The following is a 17,153-nucleotide window of genomic DNA, read 5'->3' as shown; positions in this document are numbered from 1 at the left end:
AAAGAATATCAGGTCAGCTCATGTAAAACTGCTGGGAAGTGTGTGTTTAATAATGGGCTGCGGATGGGTAATGCGAGCCCTGCAGCTAGGGCAGAAGTAAACAAATATGTCTTGATGGGGTATGTTCAAAATAAAACAATTTATCCTGTTTGCCCATTGAAATTTCATTTTGACGAGAAATTCTGAGATGGCACATGACATATAAAGAAAGACCAAAACTGTGTTCCTGGGCAAAGCAATCTTGCAAGGTTAGATTATCTCCACTTATCAAGATACTTTGAAAGCTGTACTATGATAAATAGCAAACAGCTGGTACCACACCACATGCTTTTACGTCTTGTATGGACCACCAACTTAAAGAGCTTGACTTTGAGTTTTATAAAGACCAAAGAAACTGTCCTGAGCATAGTGAATAGAGTAATAATTGAGGATTTGACTGCTAACAAGGTTGCCTATTCATTGCTCAGTTATGTTTGAACATGAAATCTCAGTGTTCACGTTTGCAAGTGTGGCAGGCAAATGACCGAAAGTGGTCCACAAAACAGGATATTAGGATTATACTAATCTATTTTGCAATGGTTCAAATTTCATTTTGTTGAACTTCACTACCATTTTACTATATTCTGTCAATTTTTGCATATACTGCATGTGATATTCTGTCACATAGACCACTGGCTTTCAAGTCACTATGTGGTTAGGTTATTGATTTGATTAAATATTACTATATAAAACAAATATTATCGGCCTCAAAATTGATCCTTGTGGGGCACCATCAACATTTCAGGGGCTTGATTCAAAACATCCACAAGCAAGTTATGAATTAAATTAGACATGCATCATATATAACCAAATGTTTTAATCAACTGTATCAAAAACCTTCGACAGATTCTGAAAGAGTGCAGCACTCTGTTGCTTGTTATCATTATTGATTATATATAATTTAGTTGTTGCAGCAGTTCTCATTCTTGCCATAAAGTCTGAATCCTGACAGCTGTGGCTGGAGGACTTTACTAACCTCCAGCAAAGCACAGTTCTGAGTTTACTAGTAAGTCAATGATTTTTGACAGCTTAGATATAGGCCAATAATTATTTAGGTCAACGATATCTCCGCCTTTATGCCGTGGTACCACCTGATGTTGTAATATCAGGATCATTATGACAAAGAAGGCACAGATCCAGGTTTTTTTTGTCTCTGGTAGACTATATGCCCTCATGTGCCCTGTCTCCTCTCAGGCTTTTCTCTGGTAGACTATATGCCCTCATGTGCCCTGTCTCCTCTCAGGCTTTTCTCTGGTAGACTATATGCCCTCATGTGCCCTGTGTCCTCTCAGACCTGACATATTGAACTGTCAGCTTAGATACTGAACATAGATTAGTTATCAAATATATCATGATTAGAGGAAACAATGAGGCTTTGCAAAGTTTCAGTTATATTGCCTCTATAAATAATAGATTCCAGTCTCTGCTGTCATTTTCACTGTAAATTGAAAAGGAGGGTAGAAAATCAAGGTTACGAAACCACTTTTCTAACCCAGTAGATGTAGTGAACCATATACAGAACCCGGAAATGTGTCGAATAAATGTACTGAATAACTTATGCAAGCAAGGGAAATACAGCACCAACATTGATTCAAACTGTAGTCAATAGTGTTCAAAGTGTATCATAGCCGCTCTGTAATCCACTCCCTGCCCTCCCTCTGATTCATACACACTGTCCCCTACATGCACTATGTCTGGTTGAAACTGGTCTAGAGCAACATGTCAATGTAATGCCAGTGTAGAGCACAATTAACTGTGCCTTGCTTGTTCTTTTTTCCCTTCATTTTTCAAGCAGAAGGGGATTATAAAGCCTAAATCTGTTCTGTAAGACCTTTCCTGGCAGCAGACCTCAGCTATGGGAAAAAGCATCAAAGTTCCTGAAGAGTTTTAGGTGCATTCATTGTGAAAACCAGGTTGACCTCTGGTCTGTTCTCTACATCCCTCCCCTCTTTCTTACTCTGCTCCCTGTCCTTTCATCTTCTGTGTCCACTTTTCTCTGGATTCTTCTTTCCATTCACTTTTCTCCACTCCTCTCCTCTGCTGTGGAATAGAGCAGAGGAGAGGAGTGGAGATGGCTCCACATTCTTTTCTGACCTGAGGTTATGAGAATGAGTGCAATCACATGGGGATATAACTTTATGATGCTGCTGCAGTGTGAGGAAGAACAACTATTCTCTCTGCTCTCACACAGCAGTATAAATGCATGCTCATTGAAATGTAATTCAAATTGTGTCCAGTTCTTGTATGTTTTTTCTGAGTAGACAGGGTATGTTGATTAAGTTAGAGCTGATAAAACGCCACCAGATAATGTAGATTTTATAAAAAAAATAAAAAATGTAGAAATTAAATTAGAAATTGGAGTATTAAGCTATAAATACTTTCTGTAGGGCTATTCACCTGTTTCCTTGGTTACATTTATTTTACTTTACCACTCTGTGTTAATGCCTCTTCGTTAATATTTTACTTACATTTATTATAGTGTATTTTATTCCTGTAATATTCACAGAGGAGCTGTCTTTATTAAACACTCAGCGTATCCTGCAGTCATCTACCTCCCTTCCTGCAGGATTCCCTTCAGGTTATTTTTAACTCATGGTAGCTGCGCGGAAGACTGTCTACATGTTGCTGCTTAATCGTGTATCACTCTCACATTCTTTAAGGTTTAATCAAACTCGTGTTGTTTTTTCAGTCATGTGAAGGCTGATAAGGTTTTGATTCAGGAGTTTTGTGCATGTGTTGCATTAGCCAGTGCTCACCAGGGACAGAACTACAGGCACTGCGCCCTGCTGGTGCACTGTGGTGTTGTTATTACCATCCATCAACCGGTTCAGACTGGCCTGATGGCAATATTAACAATGTTCCAGGAGAGAAGTGGCCCATACTCCCAACCCACTTTGTAAACACGTGAACCCGCGACTTTCAGCCTGACCAGGAAGATATTTTAAAGAAGTTAATAAAGCAGAGTGGGTTCATTTTAAATTATATATATATTTATTATTATTATTTTAACTTTTCATGTTGCTTTTAGAGGTGCTTTATAAAAAGAGGCTAATTTGTGTTGTACAGCCCGGACACCTATCAGGTAAATCGTTTTGTGTTTGTGCATGTGCGTGTGTGCACGCTTCTCGTTGAGTTCTTAATTATTTAAAATTTTAGATGTATCTAGAGAAAATATAATATATATACAGTATAATCCAGAGGGGAGAGACTCTCCAGGGGGAGACTGTGCTCCTCTGTCTGCTGTGCGCTCCAGGCGCGCAAGAGGAAGCAGCGCTTTTCCTCCTGTAGCTGCGTTCGAGCTGCTGCTGGACCAGCAAGAACAGCTTTGAACCGGTTTTGTCGCCGGCTACAAAGCAGACTGAAACGGACGCAAAATGCGCATAGATGATGCAGGGTGCTTTCTTTAAACACGGGCAGCATAGATCCCAGCTCAGACAGACCAGCATCCGTGTACGATGCTTTCTTGTTTATGTCATTTGAAGTGATTCTGTGAGAAGGGATTTTAATAGGGAAACCATCCTACATGGAAAGTTCCCGTGGAGCGCGCAGCTCTGCACGCGCCTGCTGCTGTTTTTGTAGATGCTGAGGTGAGTGTCGCATGTGTTTTCAATAAAATAAGCAAAATATGCTTATGTTTGTATTGAAATAATAAGATGCGATACATGACAGGTATTGTTGTTGATGAATATAGAGAAGACATTGTTTAAATTAGTCCATGGGGAAATAGCCTAGTGATTCTCTTCAGGATATTATTGTCTTAGATTTTGGTAAAGAAAAAAAGTATAATATTTACTGGCAACATGAAGGAATCCTGCTTTGTCAGCAAACAAATCTGAAGAGCTTTGCACCAACTTTCCCCCCCCCACACAGAAGCCTCACTGTAAACAAAGTAATGCTGCTGCAAGGATGTATAAAGTTGCTCTGGGCTACAAATTATTCATGAAAGAGGTCTGAAAAACTTGGTCAGCACAAGAGACAAGCCTCTTCCAAGTGTCTTATAAGACCCAGAGCTGAATCATGGAAGAGGGGGGTTAAAGGTACAAAAAAAAAGGGGGGTGGGGGGGGGGCACCTAGCAGTGTAGTTTTCTTTACTTTCTCCTCCTCCAAGGTGTGGTTATAGAGAAAGGAACAAAAAGGGCAGCTGGCTATGTCTAAGTTGCAGTCAGTCTGTGTTCAGGACCTCACACAGGTGACCTGCCTGTCCAGCCAGGCCAAGTGCTGCAGCAGCCTTCACTACATCAAGGCTCTGTGTAAGTGTATATTTTGTGAGTGACTCTTCATGTGCTCCAAACGATCATCTTTTGAATTATGTTGCTGTTAACCTTATTTCTGTCATGTTTGTTGTTATTTTCTTTCCAGGAACCTCTGCTCTGTCACAGCTGTAGCAGATCACAGAGGGCAGCAGTAATCTCAGCACCATGGCTCCATCTAATCAAGTGCTGGACGGAGGCTGGGGATGGGCGATTGTTGTCGCCTCTTTCATGGCCCAGCTCCTGGCCTATGGATCACCCCAGTCAGTGGGTGTCCTCTACCCTGAGTGGCTGCATGCCTTCCAGGAGGGCAAGGGAATGACGGCCTGGGTGGGCTCCCTTGTGGCTGGAGTGGGACTCATAGCCAGTGAGTAGCATGCAATGTAATAATCCTTGACATGGGTCCACATTAGGGTTAAAAAGCCAAATTAAATGCCAGATGAATTGGATCAGTGATATGGGTCTGGGAAAATCCTGATACTGAGTCATGTTTAGAGAGAGAGATGGAAATTGAGGAAAATGTGTGCAATCTTGCAGCACTCTTCTCATTCAGTTTATTGTTTTTAGCATCTGATTATTCATATTTTGGCATTGGATATCATTATGGGCAATATATCTGCTGACATGAGTGATTGAGGGAGAGATATTATATCTGCTTAGTTCTAAAGTAGAGCACTAAACACTCACCTTTACACCTATTTTCTTACCATCTCCTTCTCAATTATCATACCACATGATGCCACTGATAACACAGCAGAAACAATACATGTTCAAAGTCTGAAGAATGACTGCCATATAAAGCAGCAATCAAACTGTCCCCAAGGAATATGTTTGCTATAGCAACAGGTGTTGAAGAGTTCTCCTTACTGTAATGTTTCAATAGGATGGAGAAAAAAAAGACAATGCTGTCACAAAGATGGGCACTTTGTGGCTCCCTTAGCAGAGTTGCTGTTATTGATTTTCTAGGAGAGCAAAGCAAGTGCAAGTCATCCATGCCATGAATGTAGGAGGATCACTTAGCCCTTAATCTAACCACAGAGGGAGGAGAAGAAAGACCGATTGAGACACAGATTGGGAGAGAAACAGAGACTGAACAAATACCATATTTGTTGAGCAAGGTTGTGTATATAAACTTACATGAACCCAGTCATAAATTAAATGAGAAAAGCGAGGAGTCTAAAAATTTGGCAGCATGGTAGAGTGTGAATGTAAGAATTACTTGTTAAGAGAAACAAAGCAAACAAAAACTCAGTAATGTCTGAATGATATTATAAAGCTATGCTCCATGACTGTGTTGAGCAGACAAGATCAGTGATAGATAGTTGTGTTGGCTGACATTTCTGTCTAAGGCACAGCTTGCCTCTCAGCCTGGCTTCTTGCTGTCTTGTTTCTCAAAGGAGTGAAGTGAAAATCATGACTGGACAGATCTGGCCTTGGGCCTGGCCAAGTCGTGGACACGTGTCCCAGCTATCAGACAGCTGCAGCACTGCAGTTCCTGCTGCACAACAGCAGGGTCTTCCCCCTGGTTGGAGGGGAAGGAAACTGTAAATGTCACAGTCTGTGAGTCAAACAACCTCAGGATATTGGAGTATTCAGGAAGCACTGAGAAAACATGAACATTACACTCAGTACATACATAATGTACCTGTAGTGAAAAAGCTGGGACAAGCAAATAAATACAAACAGTAGATGATAGATCACGTAGTTGAATTTTCCGACTTTAAAGTGAGTTGAAAGGGAAATGAAAGGAAACTGGATATTGAGCAGTTAAACTATGAACTAATTTGATTTATGTAAAATGTTCAAGTAAAACATAAACACTGGACCTTACAAGATCTTCTTGAATGATGTGGCAACACGTCTGACAGGTTTGAACCTAATGTGATGCGTCGGTGTCATGGTCAGACCCAGCAGTGCTTTGTTAGATGGGCTTTGATTTTCTCAGAAACTCTGTTTGTTATCCAGAATACAGCAAATTAAGCAGCAGAATATCATCACTATCCTTTGTTCCCTGAATATTTTTATACCTCTGTCACTCACCTTTTCCTTCTCTGTGTCTCTTCTATTCTCTGATTCTCTCCATCTTTTCTTCTCTGCTCCTGTCTGCCTTTCTACCTCTTCCCCCTCAGGTCCTGTCTGCAGTGCCTGCGTGGACAACTTTGGGGCCCGTCCAGTGACCATCTTCAGTGGCGTAATGGTGGCGGGCGGCCTGATGCTCAGTGCCTTTGCTCCAAATGTGCAGTTCCTCATCTTTTCCTATGGGATTGTGGTTGGTAAGGAAACATTTGATGATAACACTGGGGGGAGTCCCCCTGTGTGTTTTATACAGTACTCTACAAGACACAAGCCTGCAAAGTTAATGCTGCAAACGGTTTGGAGACCTAATTAACCTGACTGTCAGACAGACTAGAAGGTGGAGGCTTAGTAATTGTCAGCCTGAGAAAAAAAATGTGTTTGATGATTTCTTAGTCATGGCAGTTAACTAAGCTTCTTATCCCTCAATCATATGACAATCTTGCAACACATTGTATAATCATTTGAAACAAGCAGGGGCACATGTCGAGTCCAACTATTATGTAACATCAAAGGCTGACAGTTTCATCAATTACCAGTTAATGAATATCATCGACACTGAAAGTATTTAGAATAACGCTGAGACAAGATAAACGTTTGAGCTTTGCACTATTTATTTGACAGCACTGTTTGAGATGTTGAAAGAAAAACCACATTGCTGCTTTACCTGATCCCCATGTGACCCTTTATTACCTCTGCACCCTCACTAGTCTGCCTGCGTAGGCCCAACACCACCTGTTATCGCGCATTAAGTGACAGCCCAGCCTTGCTTAATCCTGGTGAACCCCTTACAGTCAGCACTGTCTTTCGCACAAGCAGCGCTGGAGAGGGGAGGCCATGCATATTTGAAGACAGTCATTTATTTTTAGAGATGCCCTTCTTAGACGGTGGCTGTGACTGTACATGCACGTGCAGCTTGTTTACTTCTCATCATATGCTTCCTTAATGTTTTGCTAATTGTATTGCACAAGACACTTTGTGCACAGTGCCCTCTGAACTTACAGATTTATGTAAATTGTAAATTCATGCTTGTAATGGTTTCTTGAGGGCATACACCACACACATGCATGTTGTTCTGCAGCATTACATGACTAAAAACTATGAAGTAGTAGGATAATATACATATTTGTAGAATTTGGAAGAAACATAAGTGCCCTTCACACATTAAACATAATGCAGTTTCCTTTTATGTACTCTGCAATTGAATTCCCATTCTGGTATATTTTTAGAAGTGAAAAGCCTTTACCCCTTTCACCTGAGCTAATGGAAATTCTTCTCCTGTCTGTCCTTGTCCTCTCTCCTACCGTAGGCCTGGGTTGTGGTCTGGTCTACGCAGCCACGTTGACAATCACCTGCCAGTACTTTGACAAGAGACGCGGCCTTGCCCTTGGCATTGTCACCACAGGTACTGCTGCCCCACCAGTTCTCCATACGTCTTGCATGTATGAGCTGCTTGGAGCCTTGTGAAGCCGAGGTAAACATCTGTAGAAAAGCAAAGGCAGAGTTGTCTGTTAGGTAGGGACGTGGACTGGTGACCAGTGACCACTTCTGGTTCAGCTGAGAATCAAAATGTTGATGGTAATGACTATATATTCTGATGCTGTATTAGACAGTCTAAATTTTCAAGTGTAATTTAACATCCTAACTTCTTGCCTTGCTGCGGTGATGTAGAAAAGTACTCCATGGTGTCAGTACACTGTTACATCAGTGTGTGGATGTGGTTACAGCTGCAAAAGAACCCACCTCTGACCCACAAACAACAGTAATGCTCGGTACGGTCACAGGTGAAATAGACTTGAAACTTTCAACCAGAGAGGGCACGTGTTAACTTACTTTTTAAGGTTACTCCTGACCTCGGCTCCACCAGTGGCAGTATCAAAAAAGACAGATGTGAAGACAGAGATGAATGAGTTAAAATAGAGAGACTGCACCAGTTTTAATCAGGATTGTCTAATTTTTCTACAAATTAAAATTCATGGCATGAGAATAATTTGAAATGTGCTGCGCTCATATAAGATTCTACGCATAATGGCTTTAATTTCAATTGATTAATCTGTCACTGTTTTGGACAAGCACTGAATTTCTGTCCTCCTCTACCTCACCCAGGCACAAGTGTTGGAGCGTTCATCTATGCCACCGCTCAGAACGAGCTGATTGTGTTGTACGGCTTGGATGGTTGCCTGCTAATCATCGGTGCTGTAGCACTAAACCTCATGGCGTGCGCCGGCTTCATGAGGCCCCTTAACATGCCGGGGTACTACCTCAAACAGAAGGCCGCCCTGGAGCGCAACACAGAGGAGCAGCTTTTCGAGAAGCCCCAGTTAGATGACCTGAAGATCACAACAGGTTCCAGTGCAACCACTCCAGACAAAAATCTGATGGTGAAGGAGTTGCTCATCACCATCGATGCTAAGGACTTGGCCATTCAGACAGAGAAGAAGAAAGGCAGCTTCCTTGCCGGGTTTGCCATCATGAAAGTCATCAAAAAGAAACAGCAGGCCTACTCCAGGTATATGCACTCCATGTATGAGATCTTGCAGGACCAAGCCATGGTTGCCTTCTGTATCGCTGTCTTCCTGTTCAGCCTGGGGGCATTCCCTCCTGTGCTCTTTATAGAGGATGTGGCGCAGAGCGAGGGACTCATTGAAGAAGTTAGTGTCATTCCTCTGGTATCAATAGGCGCCATCGCCACTTGCATGGGTAAGCTAGTGCTGGGTGTTCTCGTGGACATAAGGTGGATCAACAGCATCTATTTGTACGCATTCACCATGTTTGCAGGAGGTGTGGCATTACTCCTCATCCCCATCACTAAGACTTATGTGGGACTGCAGATCCTGTCTGCTGTCCTGGGTTTCTTCTCTGGAAACTGGTCCCTTACCTCCTACATCACTACTAAGATTGTCGGCTTGGACAGACTGACCCAAGCCCATGGCATCCTCATGTTCTTTGGGGGATTTGGGATCATGCTTGGACCCCCTGTTGTAGGTAAGAGGGTTGTCTTTATCTTAATTTGTAAACATTGCTACACTAGAAATTATTGTTTAGGTAGAAGAGGTACACATATTTTTTTATTTGTGTAGCAATAAACTCTGTTGTAAGGTCATGTTTTCGGAGACATTTAAAAAATCAAAATGTTAAATTAGGCTGGCAGGCAGAGCAAGTCAAAGGGCACGTCATCCTCAATTAGGAGCCAGTATGTCATTATTTAGCTGACTGCTGTATCTGGCAGGAATCCTTGCTGACTTTGTGTTTTTCTCATCACTTTCCAGGGTGGTTCTTTGACTGGACGCAGTCATATGATTTGGCGTTCTACTTTAGTGGGAGTTGTGTTGTGCTGGGAGCATTCATTCTCTTTCTGCTCACCCTTCCCTGCTGGAACAGGAAGCACTCCGAGACCGACAGACCAGACGTCCATTACACCAGCAACTGTGACAAAGTTGCCTCTGTAGCCTGAATATAAGCTCCTTTCAAAAGGACTCAGATCTCACCCCTACTGCCCAGCAACTATCCGCTGATAAACTGTACCTGAACCACATAGCAGGAATTTTCTTTCTTTGAGTATACAGGGGTTTCCCCCTTATTTCTGCTGCCAGATTTTAATATACCAAAATACTTGCAGAGGTTTTGAAATACAGGCCTTTCCTCTGTACTTTGCCTGCATTTCTCAGGTTCAAACCATATACTGCATATCTTTTTAAAGGTTTGACTCTGATGCCTGTGTTGATTTTATTTTTTATTATTGCCTCATTTTACGAGGCAAACTGAACAATACTGTTCAACTCCCAAATTCTACACTGTGTTTATGTAAACTTCACAGTAGCGCTGAAAAAAGACATGGTGCCATTCATAATGCTGGGAAGAAAAACATCTGTAAAATTGGTGGTTAATTTCACACAGTAACAACATCTGAAACCACTCTGCAAATGCACAACAATCTCCCAGAGAATACAGGGATTGGAATGAAGGAGGGAGCCTTTTTTTGATAATCATAATTTTAGCAGCATATTTTTATGTTCTATTTTGGTTTTAATATATATCTTAATTGCACCACTATCTATCTTACCAAAGCATCAATGATAGTCAATGCCTGTCAACACATAATGCCTGTTGGAACAATACAAAAGCCTTGCTTTATAGATTTTTTTTTATGTTCAAGTGCATCACAATTTATACTTTTTTTAAATGGTTTGAGCTCCACATACCTCCTGTTTATGGATCAGACAGAGACTTTTTGAATAAGTTAGGCTGATTCAAAAACATGTAAAATCACTGAAGAGATCCTACTGTAATTCCAACCTTGAAAGCATGTTGACTCTCTTGTGGCATGGTTATCATGACCTCTGCTGGCGTTCATTTTGACCAGGCTGGTCCTTTTCCATCATGTTGTGTATGTGTATGTTTATTGTACATTGTGTGTGTATGTGTCTGCACATGCATGTTCGCATACGTGCACAGGTTTATGTGTGTACATTGTTTGATAAACTTTTGTATTAGCACTAATTTGTAAAGTTCTATGTGCTAGTGACTTTTATATGCACAAAACCGGCCATAGAGCTGTAAAAATATTTTTGTTTAAGTTGGAAGTTGATTATTGTGATAATTGTAATGAAAATGTCACAACAGACTTTTAGAATCACTTGAATGTTGTTAAATAGACCACTAAAAATGTCTTTTTGATAGCTCCAGTTTCAGGCATAGGAGTAAATCTGGGACATTAGTGTTTGCTTTTTGTGTTTGTAGAGGATATTGACAAGGTGAAGATGAGGTACAATTAGTACTAAGAGACAGTATGTTTGTTTGTCATCTTTTTAGCTACTCTTATTTTTTTATTGCAGTATTATAATATTTATGTCTGTATTTCTGATTTATTGTTTTATTTAAAAAGTGCCAATAAAAGGTATTTGGATTAAAAATGCAGAGTGTGTTTGTTTGTAACATATTTATCATGGAGTTTGAACTGCATTATGAATCCTAAATTAAAGGTAAATAACCTTGCGATCATATTTGTCAGAAGTACCCGAACAAAGCTGCCATGAAAACATGAAAAACATTTCGGCCTGACTATATTCATTTGATATTCTTCTATAATAGCCTAGTAAAAAATAAAGTAAATAGCAAATAAAGTCGGTACACATTGCGGTTAGCATCTTTTCTTTTCTTGGCAACGCCACACAGGTCGCCATGGTTACACATTCGTCACGTGACTAGCAACATAAACAATTTTTCAGGGAGCTAACGTTAGGGTGAGAGGTATGCTAACGCTGCTCCATTTTGACAACGGTATTTCCACTTATTGCAAGCCTAAAGTTGGGAGTTAGGACCATCGAAGTAATTAGTCCTCTTGCGTCGGACTTCCTGATAGTTTCAGAGAGGGGAGCATCATGTCGAGGAAGGAAAACACGTTTACGAGTGAAAAATGGAGAGCTGTCCCGGTCCGGTGAGCTGAAAAATGGGAGCATCAGTATCGCTCTGTGTAAGTTTAGCTTCGGGTAGCCGTTACTATCTTAATACATTCTTCTGTGTTTAGCTGCTAATATCGCGAGAGGCAGAGCACCTCGCTCACTGTTTTATCAAGTAGCTCCAATGGATAAATAAAGTATCTATCTATCTATCTATCTATCTATCTATCTATCTATCTATCTATCTATCTATCTATCTATCTATCTATCTATCTACACAAAAAAGAAACTGTTGGTTGAACAGTATTTGAACAGTTGGTTGAACAGTATATCTTAGTTAACGTTAGCTATATGTTGTTGTCTTTACTTGTTAAATGTACATTCAATTTCATGTTGCTTTCTCGAGAAATATGCCATTAACTGTGTCCTGACTGACTGTATATTTTGAGAAGCAGCTAACGTCTTCGCATCATAACATGAATCATTGGGGTCCTTGTCAAAGATCCTCAAGCAAGTGGGCACCTCTAGATCACATGAAGGAGGGTTTGACATGACAGGCACCCGCTATTTTTTAAAACACCTTTGGTCATCCAGGAATGTTACTAGAATAAGCTTATTTGATTTCTGTATTTGAGTCATCGGCTGCATGCCCTCTTTCGATGCAGAACGACCCGTCTTCAGTGAGAATCCTGAAGCCCAGCGCGAAGGTCAGCCCAGAGCTCATCGCTCCCACCCTGGTTTCAGAGCCTGAATTGGCCGCCAGGTGTGTGTTTGGTGTCGCCTTGGAAATACTGAGAGAGGAAGGACAGATGGTCTGTGGAATACCCCTTGTGTTAAGAGACATGGTGGAGTTCCTGGATAAGAATGGTAATGGAGGCACAGCCTTTCTGCTGTTTTTTCATTCATTTGTATCCTACACATCTACCTTCTGAATTCCTTCCCTCTTTCTTTCACTCGCTTTCCCAATGCAAAACAATAGGAATGCACCACAGAGGTCTGTTCCGTCTGTGTAGCTCAGTTGCGCGGACCAGGCAGTTGAGACAGCAGTGGGACAGTGGAGAGAGGGTGGACCTGGAGCTTGAGGGAGATGTCCCAACTGTGGCTTCGCTCCTCAAACTCTTCCTACGGGAGCTGCCCACCCCCATAGTTCCAGAACCCCGGCGCAAACAGCTGGTTCTGAGTCTCATGGGTACTAGGAAAGGTACTTGGAAATGATACTGGACTTTATAGTAGAGTATAATTGTATGCATAATTAAATGCGGTTATTGGTGTTCTTTAGATTTGAGTATGTCAATTCTGAGCTCCATCAATTTGAAAGCTATAGTACAAGCATTAAACTGCTGTGACAGGAGATTAGCATTGTAGGGAAGCTGTCAGTCTAGGCCTGTTGTTGGCAAGCATCTGCCTGACTGAAGTGTCCCTTAGCAAGTGGCTGAATCCCTTACTGATTCAGCAGTAATAATCTTGCATTCTAGCCTGCATGTGGGAGAAGACAAGGGAAGTGAGCATGTCCCAAAGAATAACACATTCATATAGACTACAGTATAAGCTACAAGGGAGTCATTGGGTAATTTTAATAGTGTTGACCCAAGCTAAGGGGAATCAGCTGAGAGGTCTACAGTGTCTTGTGCATTCCTGAGTATAAATCTCAGTCACCTGTGCTCAGTGTAGTACAGTAACAATAGACACAGCAAGGGCTTCAAATATAACTTCATCTAATGATTTTGATTTGAGTAACCAGGTAAATATTTACTCAATAAAATGCAACTAGTACTGATAATTTAATTTACTGTTAATTACTTAATTGGAACTCAAATTGTATGTTTTATGTGTGTATTATAGTTGTTTATAATGGGGCGGTTTGGTCCTTTTTTATTAGGTTGTTATTATATTTTTAGATTTCATGCCATATTTAATGTCAAAATGTGATGTGTCCAGTAATCAAACATACCAACTAATGCAATATATATTAGATTATATGCTGTATATTCCTAAATACCAAAGACTCTAGTGACTGAACTGTATGTTAATAAATATTACTTTGATGTTTTTGCTTATTTTCAGGATATACAGTTGACACAGAGATGAACCAGTCTCTAAGAGAAAATCTTCACCACCTCCCTGCTGACAACCTCATTATTTTGTCTTACCTCATCCACTTTTTGTCCAGAGTGGCCGCTCACAGCCAGTCAAATCACATGCCTGTGGAAAATCTGGCAACCATCTTTGGGCCTTGTATATTCCAGTAAGTTGCTGTTGTTAATGCCTCATTCAAATCCTCGCCAGACCAGTACTAGGACGAATGGTTCCTCCAATCAAATAAGTACAGTCTGGGTACACTCTGACATTAACCTTGAACAAACATTTAGTGACTTGTCAAAAAAAGAGTTCCCCTGTATATACATTGTAAAACTTTGGTTTCCACACTTAGTTTTGAAAAGAGATACAGCTGGAGAGATTTCTCTAAAAGTTTGGTCAAGAGTAATCTGGAGTTCAACACATGAGCGTGCAAATGGTGAAGTGAATGGTTATGGTCTCTCTTCAAGTTTGTCTTTGTCAGATCCAGATGTAGAAAAAATACTTTGTCTGTTTGTTATGAGAGCAACCTTCTAAATGTCTGGCCCAATTCATAAGCCCCAGTTGTTATGTGTCAGCTCCATTTTTCCAAAGCTGCACTACTAAGTTGGGGTGGAGTTGGGTTTGTTCCTTCAAGGAAATGGGTGTGGATTATGATTGATAACAGAACATGACACACTGAAAGACAGACAGATATAACAGAGGCCATCAGGATTTTGTCAGTTGCTTCTCATCTCCTGTTTATAGAACTCTGCTTTCACTGTAAACAAATATATTCTCTCTAGGGGGGACACACTACCATTTAGATTTGTGTTGTTTGAGTTTCTGCCATTGTGGAAAAGACTTATTTTATTGATTCAACACCCTTTCACTGTTCTCCCATCCCTTGATCTCCCAGTCTCATCTTCTGTATGTCAGTCTTGTTTTCTTCTGAAAGTTAATGGCATGTCGGTGAAATGTTGTGTTAGTCACGCTGTTCTGCATATGTGGGGAAAATGTCAGATGATTATAGCCAGAGGAAGAAGAGTTTGTCAGGGGGTGTGGAGTTGGCATCAGAGGCTTGGAAAAAGTTGGGGGTGGGTTTGGGTTGTGGTAACTTCAGAGAGTTGGAGGAAGTCCTGCAACAACAACAGCGGAAGAGAGGAAGGGTATAATTGTTTGAATGAAAATGATTATAGAATGAATGAGAGAACATGCTGCAAAAAATATTCAGTTGAACAAAGCTAGTATTTAATATTAATGATGATGATAATAATAATAATAATAATAATAATAATAATAAGCTTTATTTCTATAGCACCTTTCAAAACCAAAGTTACAAGTGCTTCACAAAAGTACAGTAGTATAGTACCATACAACAGACTGTAGGTGCAAAAATAGGAAGAAAAGAGAAATAAAACAAAAAATTTAAAAGAACATCATACATAAAAACAGGGAGAACAACAATAAATATTTTGAAAAGACCCTAAAAAATATCCAAATGCCAGTGTGTACAAGTCTGTACAGTTTTTAAAAGCTTTTTAAACTGAAGCATTGACTTGTTCCACAGTGCTAAGACAGTAAAAGCATGGTTCCCTTTTACTTTAAGCTTGGACCATGAAACTTTTAACAACATGTAATTCTTAGATCTGAGGAGTATACAAACTGTACAAAATAGGGCTAAAAACTGAGCCTTGTAGGAACCCATATGACAAGCATATGGAAGCAGTTGAAGAGCTAAACCCCAAGTTCCCACCCAGAGCAGAATCATATGATCAACTTTATTGAAGGCTGCACTCAGGTCCAGCAAAATTAAAATAGTGAGATAACCAGTGTCTGCACTCATTAGGATGTTATTTCTTACTCTGAGTAGGGCTGTTTTTGTACTGTGCTTTGGTTTAGATTGGAATATATTGTTTCCTGCCATTATCTCTAAAATATGTTTAGCAACTCCCTTTTCAACGGTTGACAAACATTGTAGCACATGCTCTTCCCATGCAGCATGTGTGACAAGTTCTTTGGCAATGCCCCCCCCCCCCCTTACATATTTGTCATCTAAGCCTATTTCTAAACCGCCACTGTATGTGTCTGTTATGTAATCCATGTGACAGGCTGCCCATTCCAATTGACCTGCCTGCCACATAAACACACATCTATTAATACTCAGATTTTTCACATTCTCTTGGCTGGGTGTATGGCTTAGGGTTACCTACCATGTATACATTGGATAAGATCTAAATAAAACCCAGAATGGGTGATGTCAACAACAACAACAAAACATACTACCACATACTAACTTGACAAATAACTGCTTCCAGGTTAACATGTAAGATTTGGGTCTGAGGTGGCACTTACTATTGTATTGTGAATGTTGTAACCAGAAACTCCACATATCTCTTTTAGAAGTTTTCAATGTAGCTTTAAAAAGCTTTAAAAGCTTTTACTGCCTGTCTGTTTATTTTTGTCACTTTTGGCTGTTAGTTTTGTTTGTTATGGGAAGATTTATTTTCCTAAGTGTGATTTTAATTCACCATACACAGTCTGACCAGTATCTTCGTTCAATGCTGTATATGCCTCCTTCCACTAGATGGAACCATTTTCCATTATGGTTGTTGCAGTACTTGACAGAGGCCGATTTTGAATACACGGTACATTGTGCATGTGAGATTGTGTTATTTTTGTCCCATCTCTTCTTTATGCAGTGTTCCTGCAGGACCCAGGATGCTAGAAGAGCAGACTGTGTGTAATGGCCTGTTGCTCCATCTTCTCCTGCATCAGAAGGTTCTCCTTCCAATCCCAGCAGAGAACACACTGGCCTCCTCCTCACCCCCTCCTCCTACTCTCTCTGCTCTTTCACACTTTGAGGTGAACCATATACATATAATTTTTTAAAATTCCCTTCAACATAAATTGTTATGTCATTAATTCAATTTCATGGTCTGTCTATATGTACATTTTGATTACATCAATATTGCAGTAAGGAATCACAGCACTTACCAACAAATAGAACAATTTTATCTGTGGGCCACAGATATGCCAATCTTTGAACTCACGTATTATATACAGGTTATCTGAAGGTTGTGATGTCTTTCAGTTGCCTTGAAAAAGAAGGTGGGAGGGATTGCGAATATATTCATACTCTTTATAAATTATTAGGCCTAATTGATGAATTAGATGTCAAACGATGTCAAATTTGTGTGTAGTATGAAAAAGATTGTAAAAGGCCAAATTTTAATTTGGGGAACACAGCAGAAACCCTGTGTATAGTAAATGCAGATAATGCAAAATTGCTTTGAAGTTTTATTGTCTCTCTATTGTGGTCTGTTTTTGTTCACTC

General features: G+C 40.4%; 2 protein-coding genes across 4 annotated transcripts; both read left to right on the top strand.

Moving 5' to 3' along the window:
* The first annotated feature begins 2,974 nt into the window (after positions 1 to 2,974).
* slc16a9 (solute carrier family 16 member 9) lies at positions 2,975 to 11,222 on the top strand. 3 transcript variants are annotated; one of them, XM_022763862.1, is made up of 6 exons: positions 2,975 to 3,121; positions 4,399 to 4,656; positions 6,419 to 6,562; positions 7,672 to 7,767; positions 8,469 to 9,347; positions 9,632 to 11,222. In XM_022763862.1, the coding sequence occupies exons 2-6, from the start codon at positions 4,458 to 4,460 to the stop codon at positions 9,814 to 9,816; spliced, it is 1,503 nt and encodes a 500-aa protein (XP_022619583.1). In that variant the 5' UTR covers positions 2,975 to 3,121; positions 4,399 to 4,457; the 3' UTR covers positions 9,817 to 11,222. The 3 variants fall into 3 exon arrangements, with proteins under 3 accessions (XP_022619583.1, XP_022619581.1, XP_022619582.1); XM_022763860.1 differs by lacking the exon at positions 2,975 to 3,121 and adding an exon at positions 3,316 to 3,626; XM_022763861.1 differs by lacking the exon at positions 2,975 to 3,121 and adding an exon at positions 4,149 to 4,289.
* Positions 11,223 to 11,658: 436 nt separating this feature from the next.
* On the top strand, positions 11,659 to 16,708 carry LOC111235172 (protein FAM13A-like). The gene is made up of 5 exons (XM_022763507.1): positions 11,659 to 11,835; positions 12,427 to 12,628; positions 12,741 to 12,962; positions 13,826 to 14,006; positions 16,519 to 16,708. The coding sequence occupies exons 1-5, from the start codon at positions 11,812 to 11,814 to the stop codon at positions 16,706 to 16,708; spliced, it is 819 nt and encodes a 272-aa protein (XP_022619228.1). The 5' UTR covers positions 11,659 to 11,811.
* Positions 16,709 to 17,153: the final 445 nt, after the last annotated feature.

The sequence above is a fragment of the Seriola dumerili genome, unplaced genomic scaffold, assembly GCF_002260705.1.
Source record: "Seriola dumerili isolate Sdu_G_001 unplaced genomic scaffold, Sdu_1.0 BDQW01000478.1, whole genome shotgun sequence".
Taxonomy (NCBI): Eukaryota; Metazoa; Chordata; class Actinopteri; order Carangiformes; family Carangidae; genus Seriola; species Seriola dumerili.
Note: the sequence above shows the minus strand (reverse complement) of the source record. Positions and strands in the feature narration are given on the sequence as shown.

What these genes read in the sequence shown, in the direction of transcription:
- slc16a9 (XM_022763862.1), top strand. Translation starts at nt 4,458, where the DNA reads ATGGCTCCATCTAATCAAGTGCTGGACGGAGGCTGGGGATGGGCGATT. An exon ending in TGGAGTGGGACTCATAGCCA is followed by an intron (nt 4,657 to 6,418) that starts GTGAGTAGCATG and finishes CTTCCCCCTCAG; the next exon opens with GTCCTGTCTGCAGTGCCTGC. An exon ending in GCTTGGACCCCCTGTTGTAG is followed by an intron (nt 9,348 to 9,631) that starts GTAAGAGGGTTG and finishes ATCACTTTCCAG; the next exon opens with GGTGGTTCTTTGACTGGACG.
- LOC111235172 (XM_022763507.1), top strand. Translation starts at nt 11,812, where the DNA reads ATGGGAGCATCAGTATCGCTCTGT. An exon ending in GAGCATCAGTATCGCTCTGT is followed by an intron (nt 11,836 to 12,426) that starts GTAAGTTTAGCT and finishes CTTTCGATGCAG; the next exon opens with AACGACCCGTCTTCAGTGAG. An exon ending in GGAGTTCCTGGATAAGAATG is followed by an intron (nt 12,629 to 12,740) that starts GTAATGGAGGCA and finishes GCAAAACAATAG; the next exon opens with GAATGCACCACAGAGGTCTG.